The sequence below is a fragment of the Eutrigla gurnardus genome (assembly GCF_963514095.1).
Source record: "Eutrigla gurnardus genome assembly, chromosome: 14".
NCBI lineage: Eukaryota > Metazoa > Chordata > Actinopteri > Perciformes > Triglidae > Eutrigla > Eutrigla gurnardus.
In genome coordinates this window covers 15,721,503-15,745,533 of record NC_139937.1, presented here as the reverse complement: position 1 = coordinate 15,745,533, position 24,031 = coordinate 15,721,503, and the positions used below count along the sequence as shown (strand labels likewise).

At 46.5% G+C, this 24,031-nt stretch overlaps 2 protein-coding genes across 3 annotated transcripts in view; one reads left to right on the top strand and one right to left on the bottom strand.

Moving 5' to 3' along the window:
• The window catches only part of LOC311024283 (polyadenylate-binding protein 1A), a 477,590-nt gene that overhangs the window by 379,580 nt on the left and 73,979 nt on the right, over nt 1-24,031 (bottom strand). The window lies entirely within an intron of this gene.
• vps13b (vacuolar protein sorting 13 homolog B) overlaps nt 1-24,031 on the top strand; it is a 317,809-nt gene that overhangs the window by 291,394 nt on the left and 2,384 nt on the right. For both annotated transcript variants that reach the window (XM_084026605.1, XM_084026606.1), the window contains exons 50-66: nt 697-872; nt 3,535-3,705; nt 6,249-6,456; nt 8,154-8,342; nt 8,542-8,688; nt 10,165-10,451; nt 11,033-11,160; nt 11,250-11,446; nt 12,316-12,434; nt 13,032-13,482; nt 13,910-14,071; nt 14,542-14,770; nt 16,451-16,627; nt 17,062-17,232; nt 17,951-18,127; nt 20,197-20,299; nt 21,836-22,004. In XM_084026605.1, coding sequence (XP_083882731.1) covers nt 697-872; nt 3,535-3,705; nt 6,249-6,456; nt 8,154-8,342; nt 8,542-8,688; nt 10,165-10,451; nt 11,033-11,160; nt 11,250-11,446; nt 12,316-12,434; nt 13,032-13,482; nt 13,910-14,071; nt 14,542-14,770; nt 16,451-16,627; nt 17,062-17,232; nt 17,951-18,127; nt 20,197-20,299; nt 21,836-22,004 — 3,261 coding nt within the window. The remainder of the gene's footprint in view (nt 1-696; nt 873-3,534; nt 3,706-6,248; nt 6,457-8,153; nt 8,343-8,541; nt 8,689-10,164; nt 10,452-11,032; nt 11,161-11,249; nt 11,447-12,315; nt 12,435-13,031; nt 13,483-13,909; nt 14,072-14,541; nt 14,771-16,450; nt 16,628-17,061; nt 17,233-17,950; nt 18,128-20,196; nt 20,300-21,835; nt 22,005-24,031) is intronic.

Sequence of the window (24,031 nt, the reverse complement as noted above, 5' to 3'; positions counted from 1 at the left end):
TATGTTTAGTTTTCTCTAGTCAGGTCGTGAAAGCATTTATAGAAGTTATTGATTATTACAGAACATGCCATTCTTCAGGCAGGCCATGATTTTGAATCCTCAATTGTCCGAAATATGACCCCCTTTGACCGAAAGCCCAAAAACAAACGCCCACTGCTCCAAAACTACAAGCGCTCCCTGCAACCAGCAGAAGCACATGGCTAATTATTATGCAGAATGATGTCATCGGACCTTCCCAGTGGCAATGTTTGTTTTTTCTACTATGGAACTGTCATGACCCAACTTGCGAGGGGGTGTATTTTCAGAACAATGGACCTTTGTTTTCGGGCTGTTGAACAAATGAACTTTCGGTCCAATGGGACGTTTCTCATACTGTTGGGGTTTGTGAGTAATGGGCAGTCCTCTGCTCAGGAACACCAAAGCATTACATACCCACAACACTGTGTGAAGGCAAAACTTAGAAAATTACTTTTCACTTCATTGATGTGATTTGACATACTGATCACAGAGCAGCGAACTCTTTTACTTGGTTGATCCGGACTTCTAACGGAAATGAGAAACTTCATAAGGATTCGTGGCAGCTGAGTTACTGAACATCACCTAACTATCACATCACCTAACTATCCTTTCCAGTGTGATTCTGTACAGTCTGTAGTGTGTGTAGCCTCACTGATGACATCTATCCCCATTTTTCAGGTGGTTTTCAGTCCACTGTTTGTCATGAGGAGCCACTTGCCAGATCCAGTAACCGTCCACATAGAGAAGAGGAGTCTAGGACTGAGGGAGAGCCAACTGGTGCATGGCGAGGGCCACCAGGAGCCCCTTTTGAACACTGAGGCCGACCTCACCCACCACCTCACTTTCCAGGCCAGGTAAAGACACCATCATGTAGATAGTATTGCCCAACATTTGCAATAAACACCGGTAAAGACAACATATCCGAGGTGTATAAAAAAAACGATCTCACCAAGTCCAAAAACGTCGATGTGACACCTTGTTCCGTTCCTCGTGACCGAGGCGGTTGCCAATCAGCAGGAAAATTCACAGGCATTTCAGTTCTTTGAGTCCAGTGTTATATTATGTCATCAGCAACCAGCTCATGCTGCTACAGTCTGACTCTGGTCTTCTATAATGGGGTTTTTCTTTTCTTTTCTTTTTTTTTTATGCCTCAATATAACAAAGATGGAGAGACACTTACTTAAGATTCTTTCACACCACATTCTGATTTCTGTGAGCCAACACAGAGACACGATCCAGGGGAATCCAGGCACATTTTGAGGGAACAGGAAGCCAGCTTGGCAGAAGCTGAGACACTGCTCCAATTCCAACATGTCAGGTTGGACCATAATTACACCTCATCTAGATACAGGCCCGAACAGAGAGCAGGTTTCTCAGCCCCTTATTGCCTATGTGTTTGGATTGTGTGTGTTTCTGTGGGTTGACGAGGAGTGTATGCGCACATGTGTCCTCCCATGTATGTGTGGTCTGTGTCCGTCGTTGTCTTAGTTGTGCGCGTGCCAGTGTAAGTGTGACAGCCACCACTTCATCATGGGCAGAGTCTGTCACATACATCACCACTACGCCCGTCGCTCGGCCCCAGTTTGTCAGTGCGTGTTCACACGTTCTCATATTGTCCGTGTGCTCTTGTAAGAGACAGCTCTTTATGCAGTTTGTCATGTCGGGGGGGCCGCGGAGCCGAATCAGTCGTGTGAAAAAATGTGCCCATGTTAGAGCATCGCCATGGTAACTCACATGTCACAACATATCAATAAGAGGCGCTTTAGCCCGAAGTGTCTGTCGGTGACACGAGTGCTTATGTTTCTGTATGTGTGGCCCCAGGGGGGAAATAACTACCACATGTACATGCTGTGTTGTTTGTTGTTGTTGCTCCTACTGTATGTTCTATCTATATATCTGTAATCTGTGTTGTTTTATGCAAATCCATGAAAGGCACATCACCCCGTTTGGTAGCGACGAGTGGCGATTTGAGTAAACAGAGTAAACGTCGAGTGTAATTGACTCCCCTTGAGAGATTTTTTTTATTTATTTTTTTTTATGCTGTAACCGTTGTGTGTTTAGATATCTGGTCACAAAGTTTGTTTTGATTCCAGCTGCCATTAAGGAACCACAGCGGCCATACAGTGACTGGGAATATATTTGGCCCCTTGTTGCTGGAGATAAATCCCTTTTTATTTTGGTGCAAATAAGCAAGCTCAGAAACAACTACGTGTCTTGTCTTTCTGGTTTGCGACCACAACTTGTGTTTACAATCCCCGACTCAATCCATCCCTCTCCATCCTCAAAAAACACACACTACAAGCCACGATTGTAAACGTACCTTCGCTCACACACACACATGTAACACATGCACGCAGACACACCCCCCCAAAACCCTCCAGGATGGATCCAATCTCCAGTGTTCGCTGGTCAACAGCTCGTCTTTCCTTCCTGTAATTACACATAGTTGTGGGCTCTAATGGACGAGGTAGAGAGCGGAGCTGCGGTCGGCGACACAAGAGACACAGACAAGTCTTAACCAGAACTGTTATGTCCTGCTCTCCTCGTATTGGCCACCACATTAGAAAGCTGAGGGTTACAATCAGAAGCCTCTTCCAGTTCTCTCCCCCCCCCACCCCCCCTCAGGAACCGCTTTGGATGAAAAGCTTCCTGTCAACACCTTGTCAACATCCTCTGTCTTACCCCAGATCCATAAGCAATAGCCCCTGTGTTCCTTTTTATAGCACAATGAGCACTATTAATAAACTTCTGCTCCGGGGTAAGGGGGCCGCTTTGCTTCAGCCAAGTGGAACTGGATGCAGCCCAGAGAAAGAGAAGAAGCTATTACAGTGTTTTTTTTTTTGTCTTGGTCTCTTTTTGTTACAAAGCCATAATCGACCAGTGTCTGGGGTTGAGGTATCCAATAGGATTATTTACTGCTGTTAAGCTTTTCCTATGATCTTTGTGAATTAGTGTTTGTAAGACAAGACTGCATGTCAAGGAAGGAAAAATCCAAAACAAAAAGGCAGATTCATCGACGTTTCGGGGCAAAAGCAGAGTGTAGATGGAGGTCACTTTAATTATTCTCAACAGAACAATAGGAATAGTCTGCCGCTGTCAAGAGATGTCTTGTTCAATAGTGGAATAAAAAAAAACACGCACACGTTTGAATTGTTTCTGGCGTAGGATAAGTAAACATGCTTCCAAAACCAGATTTTGCTGACAAAATATCCAGCAGTGGTTCCCAACCATGTGCCTTTATGACCCCACCAGTACGTAGGTTTTCATTTCAAGCAATCACTTATCACACCATCCGAGGAGGACGTAATCAAAGATAAGTGAAATCAGCTGGTACTGTGCCTGCTTGGCAGGAGGACCTGCAGATTGTTGGGTAAAGATATAGCTCATCTCTGAGAATCACTGAGAATGTACATGAGCAGAAATCAGTAACGGTTCCCCAGGGAGACATGCTGCACATGCGTCACGTTTGTCTCGTTAAAAAGGGGAATCTATATCGACGTGTGCTCCGTCTTTCAGGGAGGATGAAGACGCTTCCCACTGTGCCGTCCCGATCTCCACCAGCCTGATCAAGCAGATCGTCAACAAGAACGGAAACGAGGACAACCTGGACCACATCCTGGCTGACTTCTATGGTCCGAAGTCCTCCACTGGGCCGCCGTGGCCCTACACCACCAACAATACTGACAGGTACTACATTAAGTTGTTGATCGTCTTTTTATAAGAAAATTACATTCAAAAAAGTGCACTCATAAGCACCTGGGTGGGTTAATAAGGTGGTAATAATAATGACAAGTTATGAGCCATATTCACAACCAAACCAGCACCTGATGAGCCTTTGTAATTAGTCAACATCTTTATTAACCATCGAGCGTTGAACCTTCGCTGTTAGATTTCATAACGCAAATTTCATTGAGACCCACCAGAGTGAGTTCTCTAATAGTCGGCTTCGATGCAGCTTTCCTCCTCAAAGCACGGAGTTGTGCAAGCGAACCCTTTAATGAGGGAGGCTTTTCTTTATTGCTGACTCTTTGTTCACATAATAAAACCGTTAACTGCAAAGACAGTGCAGAGCCATGCATTAGAAGTCGTCCCCACAGGCCGGGAGCTTAAGGCTGTCACTCTTTCACGGTCCCACTTTCTCACACTAGTCACAGGGCCTTGCATCCAGTTAAAAGTTGGCACAGCTTTGCAAGAGCGTACAGTGTGCACCCTGTATAGATGTGTGTGTGTGTGTGTGTATATGTGGCCCTCGCATGAGGGTAAATACACAATCGGGGCAGCGCACATGTGGATCTATCCACATGTGTCACTCTGGGAATCATCTTTTGTCACAAAGCAATCACATGTTGATAGCAGCGGGGGGAAAAAAGACGTAGCTCTCCCACAGGCACCGAGTTAAAAGGAGTCCCAGGGGATCTACTGGACATGTGGTCCATATGTGTCCCTGCGGTTGCCCCGGGTCTCTCTCTCTGCACTCTATACATACTCAAACACACAGACTGTTGCCCAGCCAGTGTTGCAAACCCACACCGCCATACACATCGCTCACCTTTAAACGTCACACACACACACACAGTGAGGGGCTTCTATCTGGAGGTTTGTCTGGTTTCTCTCCGTCAGGCCTCTCTTTCCCCTGCCAGACAAAAAAAAAGAGTCCGGGCTCATTTCCTATCAATGGTAGTTTGTCTGAAACCAAGAAATCTGCTACTTTACGTTGGAGGGAAAATAGTATGAGCAAAAAAGAGGAGAAAAAAAATGCCATTAGAGGATTAATAGCACTGATTGCTATCTGTAAACACACTCAGAATCTGGACAGCAAGCCAAAGCCACAGTTTAATTTGTTTATTATTCCTTAATGTTGATAATGGTGATGCAGTTTGCTGTTTAGAAAGAGGGGTTGAGTCTCCCTGGCGCAGCCGGGAAAACCAAACCAACTGAACTCGCTGGAAAGGAGTGCGTAAATGTTGGGACTTGAAGGGGCACGGGAAGTTGAACGTGGTAAAAGTTATTTTTCTTTCTGCGTTGGATTTCTGAATAGAAGAGAGGCACCTCCGCAGTCATTAAACAAACATCTTGTAGTGGTTGGGGTTTGGGGTATAAGCTCGGGCTGCAGGCTGTGTCTGTGGGTTTCGGAGCAGTGTGCGTCTCAAAATTCACACATCTAAAACCCCTCAGCTCCGGAGTTGGCAGGTCTTGACAGAAGCCGCTGAGCGCATTTCTTTCAATTACCTTTTTTTTTTTTTTTTTGCGAGCGCTGTAATGTGATTTATTAGCCCTGCACTTTGTTGCCCTCAGCCTCGAGGTCAACGTCCCCGTTGGAGCACACAAACAGTGAGTGGTTAAGAAAAGCTATCGTCGGTGCTTTTTTTTTTTAAGTCCCATTTCACAGCGGGGACTTTGACAAGTTTGAGAGTGCAGGTTGGTAGTTTGAGTAGAGAGGAGGCGGCCCTGAGGGAGAGGGAAGACTGGGTCGCCTCTAATGGCTCTGAACTTCAGAGTCGAGTCTGAGAGAACTGTTTGTTTGGCTCTGTTCTGTTTAGGGTTCACAAGACCACGATTACCGTGAAACGACTGCTGTTGTCAGTGGATTGGTGGGGAAATGGTTGTGTCTGTCTGTCTGTCTGTCTGTCTGCCCATGTGTGTTCCCAGATGCCCCTGTCATCTGTTCTCTCTATCTGTTTTCTATTGCGTAACGAGACTGCAGACTTTCTTTCTTTTTCTATGTATTTGTTTAGCCTGACTGGCAGTCGGTGTGTTAATGGTCTGCATAGTATAACAATTGTTTGTTTATATACGACGCTTTTCAGTGCTGTTCTATATTTGGCAGAGTGTGTAAAACACGTTACATGGTTGGATTCCACGAGTAGACGGGGCCAATTATATCCTTACACTTTCGTAATTGAGCGTAAATGAGTTTTATTACCAAGCACACGATAATGGTTGTTTGTCAGCAGTGCATTACAGGTAGCTGTGTGTTTATATGTGTGTGTCATTAGAACCCGTACGCCCGTAGCCTTACTGTCGTGGCCTAAATGAGAAAGAAGAAAAGTAGAAATGTGTTCAGCGTGTCTGCCTGCTTGTCTGTAAGGTTTAGCCCCCTGGATAGAGTTGAGCATCACTCAAATCGCCCACTCTTTCTGCCTGTTTGATTGAATCAGTGTTATTCAAGTGGAATCTAATTCCACTGTGCTATGGTGGTTTTTTTATAACAGTGTGTTCTTTCCCCACAGGTCGGTGCTGGAGCCTCTTGCCCAGTGGGACAGTCCCATGCAGGTTAAATTATCCAGCTGGAAGGCCGGTCTCAACACTCTGCTGGTGGAGCTGTTGCCTTGGGCCCTGCTGGCCAACCACTCTCAATGGGACCTTTGGCTTTTTGAGGGCGAGACCATCGTCCTGCAGATACCAGCGGGCAAGGTCATTGTGCCGCCCAACTTTAAGGTAGGGTGTCAAACACAGTGTATGTATCCTGTAAGAGCGATTATAATAAATGAAAAATGAAAATCGAGGCTGCAAAAGCCAAGACTTTCCATCGACTTCCCCTCCGAACCCCTTCATTTGAAGGCATTTCTGTTAATAACTTGTAGCCTTCAAGCCCAAATCAAGATAATGATGTCCCTCCATGGCCACAGAAGACAATATGCAACTGTTTCCCAGGCTGAGTAGTGCTCCTCATGACAAGTCAACTGAACTTCATGTGTAAAAAGTCTGTTCTTGATTTTCTTACACCACTTACATTTTTTTTATGCCTTCGTGCCGCAGACAGCCGTGTCCCGGGGCATTATGTTGTCGTCCATCCGCGCGGGGCCATTGTTGTGGATGCGGTATCTCAGGAACGTCCGCAGATAAAAAAAATGTTTTAAACTTGGCACAAACGTCCACCTACGCTGAAGGAGGAACTGATTGGATTTTGGAAGTCTAGGCCGCTGTCACCCCATGACCATCCAACTCCTGTGATATCTCAGGAACGCCCCGAGGGAATTTGTTAAAATTCCCTTCAAGTTCAAAAATGTTTTTGGGATATAACTCAGAATATATTGCTAATTATGACCATTTCACATAGACGTCGGCCAGACATGGACGTGAACAGCACCAGGAAACATACAACCACAAGGCGTTTATTCTAGTTTTGCTCATTTTTTACATTTACATTCACCTTTTTCTACATCAAATGAGTAATATTGCATGAATATTTCTCATTAGATTAATAGTTAAGTATTAGCAAAAGTATTGATTCTGTATACTTTCCTAATTGTAGTCATCGCGTGATCTTCACTGATGTTCCTATTTCACAGCAGATCCATTTTGTCCTCAGACCAAGCCCTGGAAGTCGGCCTTTTTTGTGTGAGACCAGCTCTTCCCTCATCATGACTAATAAGCACAACACCATTCACCAAAGCTGCATTACAACGATCTTCCCCGCCTGAGTCTTTATCTGCAGCCAAGCTCTGTCACCGTTTACTGTAGGCACGTCTCCTCGCTGGCTTCTGAGATCAGAAGCAGAGGTCTGCAGATGATTTTGCCCCTGTGCATAACACGCCCGAACACATGATCGTTCTACCACTCGCCCAGCGCTGAGCTTATCAAAGAACAAGTGCTGATGAGGTTCAGCTGAAAGGAACAATATAAAAAGTTGTAAATGTTGAAAAGCCTGTGAAATAGATCAAATAAAGCATTGTTTCCATAGAGCCCTGCTGTTTATCATGGCACGACAAGTGAAGGGAAGAGTCGGTCTCCGCTGAGATGCCTTCAGAGCTGACAGGTTTATGGGCGAAGGCTGCCGTTTGATCGGCATGTTTCATGGTGCTGCAGGCTGCAGAGCCAGTCGAACAATCAGTGTGTCATTCCAGCATCTGTGGGACACTTTAATTACGTTCTCTCACAAAGCCAGAGTGCGATGGGAGTTATACACTCCTCAGATCCAGGACTGTATGAAAATGCCATGCAGGGAACACGGACACTGCTGCGCTGAGCTGTCGCTAATGTAGCCACAGCTGACCCCGGCATGAGGCCGTTTTCCAGAATGCAATCAAACACAGTCCGTTTTAATAGTAGAGTTTGTTTGACAAGACTGGCATAGATGTGATTTCCTCCTCGCCCTCTCCATGTTTCTTTCTCTCTTGTCCCCCACCGTCCAGGAAGCCTTCCAGATTGGGATCTACTGGGCCCACACTAACACCGTCCACAAGTCCACCGCACTAAAACTGGTCCACGACCTGACATCTCCTCGATGGAAGGAGGGGTCGGGCTCCGAGGTGGTCACCCTGGATGAGGAGGGATATGTGGAGGCCAACATCACCCTCGGTGCCTTCCCTGGACGACAGAAGGTGAGGAAACAGTCACCGGTACTCCCTTAAATTACCGAAAGTGTCAAAGCAGACGTTATCTGAGTGATTGTTTGACGAACAATCAAAATCGAATCAGCTCCGGATCTCACCACAAGGCTGATACCCAGATTCCCTCTAATAATACAGCTGCGTGTATGATTTATGGCTGACGACACTGTGTCCGTTGTTCCCTCTGCAGCTGTGTCAGTTCTGCGTGTCGTCTGTGGTGAGACACGGCATCCAGATCCTGCAGATAGAGGACAGAACGATACTCGTCAACAACACTCCGTTCATGATCCGGTGCAGGCCTCTGCTGGCTGAGCGTCCGCTGGGAACCGACGACCAGGTTAGTCGTCTTGAACGCCCCCCCCTGCTCTCGCCGTGCACCGAAGTGACGGGTTTTCTCCGGATCACGCTCTGCTTTCAATCTAACAGCCACACAAGCGTGCGATAGGTAAAACCTCAGTGTGACTCAGCGGACGCTTCCCAAGAGTTCGCCAGTGCTTCCCGGATGAAATCATGTCAGTCGCGTCAACTCTGGGTTATTTTTGTTCGTCGTAAAAAAAAAAATTTAAAAAAAATCTGAAATGCACAAACGAATATTTACGTATGTGCTTTTCACCACCTTCGCTCAAACAGTTCCAACTGCTTGTGCTGGCAGGGCGCTAGAACGTATGAGACATTTCAGACTACGCTAGGCTAATAATATTTCATACATCACAACACCTGCCCAGTCTCCAAGTCCCCACCGGCTTCACCAGCTCCCTCCAACACAGTGAAATAGTGTAAATTCTGGGCCCGCAGCTTAATTTCCTCACTGCTACCTCATAACCAGAAGGCCCGCGTGTTTCCATGTATGTGTTCGGCCCCTGCATCGTGTCTTTCCTGTCCCGCTGAAGTCTCTGCAACTTCACACATACAGTATATTCCCTATGCACATTACTCACACGCATCCACCCCAGAGCTACCACACATATGCACATTGCTCGGACACAGCAACCCGTTTTCCATCAGATCATGCCCCCCCCCCTTCCTCCTCCTCCTCCTCCTCCTCCTCCTCCTCTCTCCCTCCACTGTTTTCATCATGTGGCAATGGCACTTCATTGGGACATTAGACAAACACCCAGAATTGGATGCAGGTTTTTCCTCCTCTCGCTTTCATCTGCTGCTTGTCCCCAAAGAGTGCAACAATGCAGTGATGTCATTTAACGAGCCTTCAGATCCTCTTAAAGAAGGATGGCAGAGCTTGCCAGTTGCCACTAATTGACTGAAAACCCTTTTTTTTTTTTTCAGAGCGCTTTAAAAAAAAAAAACGAAATAGCGGCCGAAGGGCTTAACAATAACACAGACCACAAACAAGGCGAGGAATGCCTTTCTAGTTGCTCTATTCATCATGCTTAGTGCCTAATCCCTGTAGTCCTCCACTACTCGCTGCTCACTGGCTGCTAAACCGGCGCAGCAGGGCTTCTCTGCTACCAATTTAGCACTAAGCTCAGTGGGAGAGAGAAGAGAGTACAATAACAATGTGGTTTTACTATGTGTCTTTTGTTGTAATCACTTGCATCTTCTTTGCTCTCTCCCTCTCCTTCATGTCCTATCTCATATCCTCTTTTGATGCAACTTTCTGTCCACTTCTTCATTCGAACTCGCTTTCATCGCTCCCATAAAACCATGTTTGTCTCCTCTCTGCCGTCATTTATGCTTTTGTTTTTCTTCATCGCCCTTTTACTTTCCCACTGCTTTTCTTTCTTTCTTTCTCTCCCTCTCTTCATCCCCTTTTCTTTTCCATTCCTTCCCTTTTTCCTTCACGTCCTGTCTGAAGGCCTGTGAGATAGCAGAGACGGCCCCGTTCAGCCTGGCTCCCTCTGAGGAGTCGACCCCGGCCAAACCCTGCTCCGTGCCATGCTGGGACCTCCTCCAAACCGGCGTCCAGGCGGCGGTGGAGTTCCCTCTGCCGCTCAAGCACATGCTCTTCAGCCTATTGCCCAGGCACGACGGCGGCGTCGGAGCTGCAGCGTGGAGCCTCCCAGCTCCCATCCGACCAGACTTCCCAAGGCAAAGTCTGTCTGTTCCCGGGGAACCGGGCTCCGCGGGTGGGCCGAGCAGCAGGTGGGTGAAGCGGAGCGTTGGCGAGGTGCTGGCTGTGACAGTCCATTTAGAGCAGGGCACCGAACCCCGGCTGGCACCAGACATAAAGCCCTGTTGCTGGTCACAGCTTGTTAAATACTGCAGATGAAGCAAAAGCAGAAATGCCCTCAACGTTTCCACTGTCAGCCTCTCTGCTCGCCTTGTGCAATCGATCCCTTTAAGTCCTTCTTATGTCTTCATTTTATTTGTCTTAGTTACTATCTTTCGCTCTTTGATTCCTCACAGCCTGTTTCAGCCCGATTAAAAAAAAGCGACTTCATCTTTCAATTAACAGAACTACTTGGCTCTCATTGACTGTGATATAATGTAACATGTGTGGAGCCAATCACGCACACATAAATAGAAACACACGGCCTGGCTTCGGTTAAGGCTCTGCCCGTGGACGCATCCCAGAGGTTTGCAGACGGACACAGTGGTAACGGGACGTTTGACGTGTCGCTGGGTGTGTGAGCTCTTATCTGCGTGTGGTTAGAAGGGGCTGGGATGCGAGCTGTCTGCGGGCACTTAATTTACGGCCTTGTTTTGATTTGTCTTTTTTGCAGAGGCATAGTACTGACATATCAGGAGCACCTCGGGGTGACATACGTCATCCTGAACGAAGACCCCTGTCCTCGGCTGCTGATCCACAACAAGTGTCCCATCCCACTGCTGCTAAGGGAAACTGTCAAAGGTAGGGAAGGTCATTCCCCTCTCCCATACTACTACTAGTATACTATTTTAATACTATTTTGTGTACATTCTCCTCCTATTTTCAAATAGAAACTCCAAGGACTGAGATTTTCTGCCGTCTTCTGCCTGCTAATTGCTCGCTGCACCACGAGCTCTACCACCACTTTTCCAGTTTCCCAGACTGCAGGCAGAAAGAAACACTGCCCGCACTGCTGCTGAAAACCACCTCAGACCACGGCTCCACCGACTGGACTGACCCCGTAGATATCAACTGCCCCGGCACGCAGGTATGGTCTGGTTTCAGGATGTCGTCTCAGGTGTGAGGGGATTTCACGCCTCTCAACAATATATTTACCTTTGACTGTAATGAGTTACTGAAGGAATATACATTATTTTAGATAAGATTATACACAAAAGTGTTCGTTATGAGAGCTTACTTTCTTAAATTCTGCAGATTACATTAAAGAGTGACCCTAATCTCCCTACAGGTACTGCAGACGGTGGAGCTGCAGGTTGTCATGCTGAATAGCCCCATCGTATTAACTGACTTATAACAGAAAGAAACATGACGACAGCCCAAACGTCGCTTTATATTAGGAAAAAGACATATGACAATATGCAATATGCTTTATCTTAGTGTTAAAATGTCATGTTATGGGAGCGCCGTGGTAGCCGAGTGGTTAAAGCGCATGCCAACCACAACATCCCAGGTTCCATGGCGGAGGTGAAGTGGCGAGCCGGCCACTGTTTTCAGTTTGGTCAGTGTTGCAGTGTGTGGGGGTGAGCCAGATGTTACGGAGCAGTGCGTGTAATGTTTGGTGTTGTGTCTAGCCGGCTGCAGGTTGGGGTGAAGGTGGAGGCGGCGTATCTCTGGTTACTGTGAGGTCTGCCTCTGACCTGTGTGGTAGGGGTGAGAGGTCAAAGGTTGGGACTTGTTATGGCTGCTCAGCGAGGCGTTCGGCGGGGGTCTGCTTCCTCTTCGTCACATGAGGGGGGCTGATCGTTCTCAACCTGGAGTGTTGGAGGTTAAAGAACGGTGTAAAGAGCGCTGGGCTATGAATCTGTGGACGGCTAGAGTTACCTCCTCAAAGTGTATTTGGGGTGAGAGTATATCTACGTGTATAGATCTCACCACGGGTCTGTTTTGTGTTGCCAGGTGGTGTTCCTGCCAGGTTTTGGCTGCCTCTACATGGATGTGATGTATGAGAAAGGCACCCTGGTTCTGTCTCTAGCACCAGAGGGCAGCGTGGACGCTCTCATCAACCAGCACAGCAGGTACGTGTGCACAGGCAGTGCTTTTATTGTTGTTGTTTTATGCTGCCTACATATTTGAGCCATAAAAATCTCCCCGCGTATGTTGTTCTTCCTAACCTCAAGGTATCTTACCCATGTGCCTTTTATTGTGTTCTACTTCGGATTGCTTTATGATTATCATTAACAGCCATGTTTTTCATGCAGCAGTCGCTCCTCGACTCCAGACATGAAGAAACAGGCATCATTTTGCACCACAGGAGGGCAATAAAAGCGTCTTGTGTTGTCACGGGGGAAATTAATACAGTAGAACATGGTATTACAGCTTTATTCCATTACATCAACACATAGCCGCTTTTTCATTTTGGCAGGACAGGAAATTAATATAATCACGTATTGGGTAAATGTAAACAAATAACGTCAGACAATGATCTTTGTGCCGGCGGTAGGAAATGCATGAAACAGAACATGAATCAGCGTTGAATGAGTCTGAGTCACAACACGCCTACTAATGTCTGAGATGGAGATGTTTTCTTCTAGACAGTAATAAAGGGCAGCATGGCCGTCTAAATGATCACTAGACATGCATCAATGAAAAACTAACTCCTGTTTGATTTTCAGGTCTCCTAAACTGTCCGTCAGAGTCCTCCTCAATGAAGCCAGTGTGGTGTTGAGCGATGACATCACTAATCCCTCTGGATCGGTGGAGCTGCTCAGACTCACGTTGACCAAGCTGCTCCTCACCCTGGCCCCGGCCCCGCCCGCCTCCCTGCCCCCGGAGCTAGCGGTCGACCCCGACGCGGCAGCGCCCATCTCCGCTCTGACGCGCGACGCCTCTCTGATCGAGGTCTACTGCTCCAGCCTGCAGGTCGACAACCAGCTGTACAACCGGGCCAGTTTCCACTTCCCCGTGCTGCTGTGCCAGGACCAGAGAGGGGGCGCTGAGACGGGGGGCTCGTGGAGCAGCGACGCCAACCCCACGGAGACTCCCGAGGCCCTGGAGGAGTTCAAACGCTCATGTTTCCTGCAGCTGAGGATGACGCTGGCTGGGGACAGATGCACTGCAGAGGAGGTTTCAGTCATTCTTCTGTCTTTCTATTTCACAGAGGTGGAAATTAAAGAACAAATAATTAACTTAAATAGAATTTTCGGGTATCTGTACTTGAGTATTTATTTTTCAACTTTTGACATTCTATTTTTTTTTATTAATATGATGTGAGATTACGTTAGCCTTGCAAAAAACAGCCAGTAGAAACGTCCTTCAAGGTGATTATTTATACCAGTTTTTCACTTTTGCTTGAGTAAAGAATTAGAATCAGTACTTCTACTTTAACCAGACTCTTTTTGAACACACATATCTGTCCGTTTGACACCTCTGGTTTATTACAACCTTTATTTAATTAGAGTTCAGATCTCTTTTGCAAGAGAACCGTTAAAAAAGGACTAAATTCCCTCCTGATCAACAGTTTTCATAACAGCTTTTTGTGTCCTATCCTCAGATCACCTTCCAGCTCCAGCCTGCCAGAGTCTACCTCGAAGACACCTTTGTTTACTACATTAAGACCCTGTTCCACACCTACATCCCTGACAGTGCCATGGCCTCGTCCACAGAGACCCGGGGCGGTAGAGAGTCTGGAACAGCTCCCGTCCTCCCTGAACAGGTGCAGCACTCATGACTCATGATGTTTTTATTTAGGCACTGATGAGGCTGCATTTTTTCCTGGTTCCGTCATTGCATTTTCACTACATTATTACTACAGAGGTGCATTTAGCTCAGGCCAGACATCCAGGTGAGGCATCCGACCTCATTATTTTGAGCTTGCCAACGAGGGAGGTCTGCTCATTTAGCAGCTGTGTTTAATTAATAAAGAGAGGTGACGTGTTTGATACGCATACAAAACCATGTTGTCACCTTCATACTATCTTAAATAATACTTATTTGGACAGGGATAGATCATACTGTGTGTAATAATTCAGCTATTATTACCTTGAAACTTGTCTGTGTATCTCAATATGTTTATAATATATAATATGTGTTGTTTATTTGAGGTCATATGTCAGGAAACCCTGTTGAAAAATGAATAAAAGGTTCTTAAAAATATATCTACTAACGCTAGTAAATCACTTCCAGGTGCTTCAGTCGGTGCAGGCGTTGGTCCGCCCGGTGCGGCTGCAGAGGTTGATCATCCAGCCGGTCAACCTGTTGGTCAGCATCCACGCCTCCCTGAAGTTGTACATCGCCTCAGACCACACGCCACTCTCCTTCTCCCTGTTTGAGCGAGGGCCGCTGTTCACCACGGCCAGACAGCTGGTCCACGCTCTGGCCATGCACTACGCTGCCGGAGCCCTCTTCAGAGCCGGTAGGTGGAAGTGGATGGAGGGAGGCGCACCACTTCTTTCTCTCTCAAACGCCTCATATTCATCAATCACGCCGTACAGCAAACAGGCCTTCGAGCCAGCTTGAATGGTCACGAGGCGGATTATTCTTCACACTGCAGGGACACAGATTTACAGTCTGTCTCAGATCGGCTCACACTCAAATCCACTCAGTTTAGGCAAACGTGGACAGGAATACAGGTGAGACTTCCCACCATGTCTTGAGTTGAGGTTTTGAACTAATTGCACCCAAGGGCTCACAGCAAAACTGTAGAGCTCCAGGAAGCAAAATCAGAATCTCTGGAGCCCAAAAAAAAAAGATTTAGATCCTCTCATACATCCTACGCTTTGACTGATGACTGGCGGTACGTTACGGATAATCTGTGGAGGGCAGAGTCCGACTTATCAGGCCCTATAACGGCTGCGTACCTCTCCCCTGCGTTGTCCTCATGTCTAGTCAAAGCCTCCACACATGTTCTGATTTAAGTCGGTCATTTCCACATCAGAAATCACCGTTCTGGACCAACACTTCCTTGCCGCTGTCTCTCGTTAGAGCCCTCATTTCTGCTCGTATTTCAACACATCACGTCACCTCGCTCTCCTCTTCCCGAGACAGCGTTGGAGTGAGGGGGCACCGGCGGGAAGCATTGCATTCTGGGACTGATTAGTATCAGGATGTATGGTATTACGATACACCCACAGGCGTAAAATCCCCACACGTACACATGCAAAAGACTTTAGATACTGTAAGGAGTGCACAGTTTACTATGTGCGTTTCAAAGCAGGACTCAGGCCTGTAAACATCGGCTCCTGTCAGGACTTTCTTCTTTACCAAAACCACAACTGGGAGACCATGTGAAGCAGAAACGACCACTCTGCCCCGCTGGAGTCGGTTTCCTACCATTAGAGTCCATCGCTCAAGGGCGAATTGACGGAGAATAAGAGCAGAGCGGGGTCGGCGTCTTGAAAAATGGCTATTTGATTCTTGAGATTGAATCGTCAGCGCGTAAATATCAATGAGCCGTGCCCTCTGAAGGGGACTCTGCGCTCGGATGAGAGAGATGAGGTGAGATAGTAGGAGGCTGTAAATCCATGTGGCGCATGCATGATTTCATGTGGGAGTGTGTGTGCATGAATGTGTGTGTGTGTGAAAAGAATTAACACAATGCTGGGAAAATAATCATGACGTACAAACATATTGTAAATTATTCAATAAAAGGTTTAGATTAGGAGAGCCAATCTAAACTACTTTGGGCGATAGTGAGTGTTTACTCGGGGGTCTTGTGTTCCTCCAAAGAGCAGGTGTTCCAGATGTATTTCTGCAGAATAAAATCCCCACTTTAGCAATGTAAACATTACGGTGGTGTTATACAGTATGTAATTCTGTAAATTGTGTCTTATAACACCATTGTGGCTACCTCCAAAAATAATACAATTCAAGTTTATTTATTTAAATATTTGCCTCCAGTCCAAGTTTTTCTTGAAGCCAGAAAGCAACTTTATGCTAAAATATTCTGTAAAAAAAAGTACATTATTTAATCACGATGGTTTCCATCCATCGTCTGTAACCACTTATCCTGTTCAGGGTCAGGCAGGGCGGGAGCTGATCATTAAGATGATTAATCTTATTTGACAGCTGTGCTGTGGTTGTCGCCCTGTCTCAGGTTGGGTGGTGGGATCTTTGGAGATCCTGGGCAGCCCCGCCAGCCTGGTGCGGAGCATCGGTAACGGTGTGTCCGACTTCTTCCGGCTGCCGTACGAGGGTCTGACACGCGGCCCCGGAGCCTTCGTCAGCGGGGTGTCCAGAGGGACCACCTCCTTCGTCAAACACATCTCCAAAGGTAGCTGTTCGTCATGTTGTTCTCTGTTTTGCAGCAGTGTTCTTCAGGCCAAGGACCCCCCTGGCTGATAGTCCCCTATTGCATATCATATAAAAGTGTTGCTTATTAAACCGGGCCAATAATAATATGTAGTGCAGCCTTTAGTTCCATGTATTTATACAGGGCTAAGTCATTTAAATAATAATTGTTGACAGTCTATTGACATCACAATTTGACAACATAACATTTAACAAGATTTATATCTGGGTTGTATGCATTTTTAATGTGTATTTTTGGAAATATTTCCATTTTTGGAAGAAAAAAAGTTTGGGATGAAATAATTGTAGGGAGCCCCTGCAGTAACTCTGCGGAGCCCCTGTTGAAGGTCTCTGTTTTACAGCACTGACTGCAAACATTTGAACATTTGAGCATGAGCGTGTCGATTTTGTGTTCAGGCACGCTGACGTCCATCACCAACTTGGCGACGAGTCTGGCCAGGAACATGGACCGCCTGTCTCTGGACGAAGAGCACTACACCAGGCAGGAGGAGTGGAGACGCCAGCTGCCGGAGAGCCTCGGGGACGGACTGAGGCAGGGGCTGTCCCGACTCGGCATCAGCTTGCTCGGTATGTGGGGGATTCACACGCACTCAAATGCATCTCGTGGAATCATTATATATCAGGGTTTCGCATCATTGCTAATCAGGAATATAGCAGCACTTTCCCTAATATTTTTGTACATTCTTGTTCGTTAAATATTAGAATGTTCCTTTTTTCACTATCAGTCATTTGGCAATAACACAAAATAAGTAGTTTTAGATGAGAAATGGCACCAGTTACTGAAACAATGGACATCAATACAAATGTCTTCTCACTCACACAAAAGTTATCCAGTATTTGGAATAACTTCCAACACACAGTGGTGTGCACAGTTCCAGAAAGCCTGAGAAGCAGCGGCGGAGACGGCATAGCAGGGGTTCGATAAACACCCGGACGGCAGTAAAACTATAGATGTATATCTGAGTTAGACACATAGAGCATATTGTCCCTAAAACCAAACAGCTGCACGCATCTCTCTGGGTTACAGTGGATTACAACTCCTGATAAGCACTGTCTGTGACAACATGTGTCATACAAGAAATAATACTCCGATATTTTCTGTTGGGCAAAAGCTCGTCTGAATTCCTGTCTGAGTCTCAATTCTGACACTTTGGACTTATGTCTTGCTCAAATGAGACTTGAGAAGATGCCTTGAATTCTTTGTGCGTCTCGTATTTTATAATTGTGCGTCTCACATTTTGTCCAAATAATCATATCAGTGAGAACACCCTTTTTCCCCCTATAGGAGCAATAGCGGGCATCGTGGACCAGCCCATGCAGAACTTCCAAAGGAACTGGGAGCTGCAGAGCTCGGCTGGCAGCAAGGCCAAAGGGGTCATCTCTGGAGTGGGGAAAGGCATTGTGGGGGTTTTCACCAAGCCCATCGGAGGAGCAGCTGAACTGGTGTCCCAGACTGGATACGGTGAGTTCTGACTGCATAGTGAATTCATGTTTTTCTTCTGTGTTTTTAAGCTTTTCAGGTCATTAAAGCCTGATTATGTTTGGTATTATGGAGGGCCCATTCCCTTTGCTGTGATTTACACACAAAAAAAACACAAGAAAACATCAAGAACAGAATATGAGTTTGAAATGATTTTGTTAACTTAACCTAAATAATTTATTTTTTTGGGGCCATTTTTGCCTTTATTGAGAGACAGAGTGACAATGAACAGGAGAGGACTGAGCCTCGGTACGTGGGGCGCCAACTCTCCCACTGAGCCATCCATGCACCCCAACCTAAAGACATTTTAATTGCATTTGCAAATTGTCTTGTCGAGATGCAAACTGGCCTCAACGTACAAGCAAATCTTCACTGTCACATAGCAGTTAACTGAAGTGTAAAGAGAGGTTTGGTCATGCAGCAAGCTCTTAAATGAATTTCAACAATCAGTCTTATTTTCCAAGGAGCCCGAGGCAACAGTATTCGAATAAACACACATGAATTAGAGTTTGCGCGTCAGGAAAATCATAAATCCATCAGTGGATGGACGATTTCTCCCCTTCAGGCCTTTCAGCTCCAGCCAGAAGTGTTTATTAGGTCATACCTTCAGTAGTGCTGGACCTGAAAGAGAACTGCTGAAAGACCTTTGGCACAAACACACACACACACATATATGTCTAATCATTCATGCACAAACATCAGGCAGGTGTGAGCTGTGTGTTTTATTGGTGGTAGAAGGTACAGGTGGGGTATGAGGAGTGGGTCGGTGTGTGGGTTGAGTTGGCGCTAACAGCTCTTGGCTACAGCACATAAACTACCAATGAGGCAAAGAGCTCTGTGTAAGAGTAAGTACTCCCCGGGGTCTGGATGTGATCTACCTGACACTCCGAGCTCAGCAGAACACAAACACACGCTCACAAACCCAGCTTTACATGCGGATCCACGTGGGTCCACAGGAAGACACGCGTCGAGACACGCCGACCAGCAAACGCATCCACACTCACTCTGACAACATGCACGAAACGATGCAAATATGCAGAACTGTGGGTTATTATGCTGTCTGATGAAACACACCGATACCTACACACACACACACACACGTGTTTATTACTGGAGCACCTCTGACCTATGACAGAATACATTCATCAACATGGAGCAGATGTCAGTAAAAGCAAGTGGGCCGCCCCAGGAAGAGAGGGAGGAGTCTCCTCCACTACCCAGCATGCTCCTGGATGTCTGCCGTCGGTCACAGGAAAATAAAACTGATGAAATAAGACTTCAGGCTGACCCAGCAACGGGGTTCTGCTGGGCCCGGATCTTCACAGAGATCTGGTTCCATTGTGGCGTCCAGGATCCAGCTGCACTTAAGGGATGGACCACAGGACAGAGAGCAGGACTCCGTTTTTGTATCAATGATGCTCAAACAGTCAGAGATGATGGACGGTGTTTCCCTGATGTGTTCATGCCGGTCATTATATCAATGAACTACCGTTTTTGTTTTCTTTTCTTTTTTTCTCTCGTTTCTCTTTGTGTACCAAATGGCCTTAAACTGCATTTCCATGTGCATCCCTGCGCTGCATAGCGACAATAAATGATCCTTGAATCGTTGAGTTGCAGCATTGCAGATTACCACAGCGGTGACATCATTAATGGATCTCACTGTGTTCTTTATGGCTCCGTTTTAACTGCTTGATGACTTCACTGGCCCACCGCCGCTCTGCTGACAGCTCTGGAGGGATGGAGGAACAATGACCCTGGCACAGCGCAACAAACGAACGCTGGCACACGGGGTTATGAACTCACTCACTGGGACGTGTGCACACAGAGCCATGCCAATCATGTGTTTGGATCCATCCACGCATTGAACACACGCATGCAGAAACTGTCTTTGTCCATCAAATGTCCAATTCATCGAACTGAAGTGAGGTTTTAAGTGGCTCCAGTCGGCCTTGTCGGTGTGAATGCACGTTGTATTTAAATGCGTAAACGCAGGAGACCAAACTTCCCTGATGGTTCTAGTGACGCTGACCGTCTTTCTGTTTGTCTGACAGGGATCCTCCACGGAGCAGGACTGTGGCAGCTTCCTAAACAACTGTACCTGCCGACGGAGGAGAAGTCGGCTCAGGCCCCAAACAGCCACCTGAAATATGTCTGGTATGACCTCTGTCATTCCCAGCCGCTCACTCTTTCTGCAGGCTCCTTCATTACTCCGTCCAGCCATTCGTTAGAAGTGGGACATGTGTTCTCGCCTTTGCTTTCCTTGGAGTCGCTCCAGGATCTGCTGTTCTTTTTCTCCCCCCCTTACCTCTCATCATTTTTGCTTGTCTTGTTTAAAAAAAAAACTTGGACGGTTCATTACCAACTTTCCCAAAAAAAAGTGGGGGGAAAAACGACTCTGGAAAAAATGTTTGACCTTGATCCCACACATGGTAGCCAGCCTGCCCTCCCTCGTTCTCATCGAGCCACGTTAAAAGGTTTTTATAAGCACTCTGCCAAAGCCGCCAGCTAGAAATTGGTCTTGTTGTTTAACTATGAGTCTATCCAGAGATGTTTCCCAGTGCCATCAGATGGAGGAACACCTTCCTTTGTGTGCTGGAACGGCTTGGATTTTGGGAGGGACTCGAAAGTTGCACGTTGTGCCAAGCAGAAGGTTACCGTTGGGTCTTGCGTTGTAAAGAAACAAAGAAATAAATGGCAGTGGTATCGACAGCACTGCATCAGATCTGAGTGTTTCAACTCAGCAGCACTTAATATTATCATAAAATTTATAAGAGCCCTGTGTCTCCAGAAGGTTATCAGGAGCCGGAGAAAAGGCATTTATGGCATTTTATAATGACTTTTCCGCAATTTAGTTTGGTTTCCATAGCTATCAAACATTTACTTCTAATAGCAGTCTGTGTTGACTGTCAACTGCCATGAGGAAAAAGGCCAAATTTTAGATACAATATATCTTTAGGACATTCCACTTTAGTTGTCATCACCCGAGAGGTTAGCGGTATGTCGTGCTAATGTAAGAGGAAGATGAAGAAAAAGAAAGAGGGGAAAAAAAAAAAAAAGATAAAAAGCACATGAACGCTGAGATAATGCTCCCCTGTGGTTTCATCCGTGCAGCGTTGCAGTCAAACTGGTTTCGGTCAGGCATCCATCAATTATTCCGACGACTACAGGTAGCCCAGGCACTTGAGGGGTCAGCCGAGTAACACTGAACAGAACCAAACTGTCCCTACTGTGGCTGCCTCAACATCTGCTGCGCAATTTGAACACCTGCCTTCCAAAGTAAACACGCTGTCAGAGGAACATGACTGAAGACTTCAGGTCCCGCTGCACACATATTTCCCTATCGAACCGTGTGTGTAATAGGAACCACACCGGGAACATGTAGAAATGTAAATTACAGGATGTATAGAAACACGTGGAGTCGTGTGTTTGTGTGTGTTGAAGGTTAGTTGGGCACCTTGTGTGGTCCCGCGTCGATAGGGAAAGTGTATATGTGGAGTAAGGAGGCCTGCCATTATGTGTTTGTATATGTACGCACGTAATCCACGCACAAAGTAATGCTGCCTATACTTGATTAAGCACAAAATGACAGACGTGTTTCGAGTTTTCCACACGTCCCTCCCTGTGAACAGCGTAATGCGTGTGTCCTAACTTGTTTTTATTTCCGTCCCTCCTTGCTTGCTTCCACCACAGGAAGATGCTCCAGTCTCTGGGGCGGCCGGAGCTCCACATGGCCCTGGAGGTCACCATCGTGAGCGGGTCAGGTCAGGAGCATGCCGGCTGTCTGCTCCTCACCTCCGAGGTGCTGTTTGTGGTCAGCCTCAGTGAGGACACCCAGCAGCAGGCCTTCCCCATCACAGAGGTAACTGACAGCAGTCGGTAGAAAAGGCACAGCGTTTCAGAAATCACCCCAGACTGAAAAAGGGGTCATCTCTATGTTTCCCGGGTCCTATGTTCCCCAGGTCCTATGTTCCCCCGGGTCCTATCAGTGTTTCCCCTACCATTGTACAGAAAAAAATCAATATGCCAAAAATAAGCCACCTATCAATTCATTCATAAATCAATAATCATTTACATTAGGAGCGCCTCCGCGCAGCCAGTGGCGGCGCCAGAGTATTTTTTCTGGTTCAACTATGGTGGGGCTAACTCATACGACGTTGGGGCTCAAATCAATGTCAGAATTTCAATGTGAATATATAACAACACCCAGTGGCGCTGCCAGCGGAATCCAGTACGCACTGGGAGGACTTTTTTTGAAGGTGGAAAAAAAAAATAGATGCTGCTGAACCGGGCCGGATGCAGCCGCATATGAGAGGACGATCGCGAGTGTGTGCGCGCAATTACGCATAGCGTGTGTTGGCCCCTCTCCACTACACAATACAGCTCGGCTCTAGTCTCGTCACCTCTCTGCTGCTGAGCACTGTGGGCCGAGCCGATGCATGTCTCTCTCCCCGGGCCGGCAGAGTTATCATACCGTACTGTGCGTGCGTGTCCAAGCGTGTGTGTGCGTGCGTGGAGTGCTCACAAGCGTGCGCTTGTGTTTAGGTCGGGGATGGAGGGCACAAAAAACTATTTGCACCGGGGCCTATCACCATGATATACACTACTGATTTCACTGATACTGAAAACATTAGATTTTGTCTTAAAAAAGTATTTTTCCATTTGTTGTTGTATTTGTCGTTTCTGTGCGTACATTGAAATGTAATCCTGGCGGCGGCGCTGACAACACCCTCCCGCAGCTATAATCACGCACACAGTGAGAGAGAGAGACAGAGACAGCGAAACGTGAATAGTAACGTTTAGTTAGTAAGTGACCAGCTTACTAACGTTAACTTAACGTGAGTGACTATAAGCCGCTAACGCGAACTGCTAGAGCCAGGTAGCTTACAAACTATAGCCTGCTGTCTCTGTGTCGAGCATACACTAAAAGCGGGCTCACATGAGTGACGTTGACGTACGGACAGTACAGTCTGTTAATGAACCCAGATCAGTGACAGTTGTCATCGCAGCTGCCTGAATGCCGTTACGACGTGACGTGGTGGTGCTGTTGAACTCCGCACTTTTCACATGGGAGAGAGAGGGGGATGTGACATGTATCAAAGGATCTCCAGCTGGGATTCGAACCTGACCATGCAGACATGGGTAAATGGCATGCACTCTAACCACTCAACCACCTGCCTGCCTGCCATGAATAAGCCTTTTTATGACTGTTTTGGACTCACTACACTCAGATTTTGATTGACACGCGATATAGAAGCATATGTTAGGACTTTTACATCATTTTTACAACATTTTATGAATTTTGTCGATTTTTCACTTTTTTTCGACATGCTATAGTATGACTTTTTTTTTCCCTGAAAAAGTTGACCATGGCTTTTTATGGCTGTTTTGGACTCACTACACTGAGACTAGGCGCGTCAAGCGAGATGAGCGATTTTTATGCCTTTTTAACAATTTTAAATATTTTTTTATGAATATATCCTGACTGACTTTTTCGTGAATTTTCGACGTGCTATAGTATGACTTTTTTTTGGGGGGGGTATGACTAAGCCTTTTTATAACTATTTTGCACTCACTACACTCAGATTTTGATTGACACGCGATATAGAAGCATATGTGAGGACTTTTACATCATTTTTACAACATTTTAGGAATTTTGTCGATTTTTCACTTTTTTTCGACATGCTATAGTATGACTTTTTTTTTCCCTGAAAAAGTTGACCATGGCTTTTTATGGCTGTTTTGGACTCACTACACTGAGACTAGGTTGCTGCACTTAGTCCGTTCTATTGTTTTTGGTCTTTTTTGATCCTCAGCCTAATGTTCAGAAATGTATACACATGTACATAACATTATTGCTCTGTCCGAGTTAGCAACAGAACTCCTCCA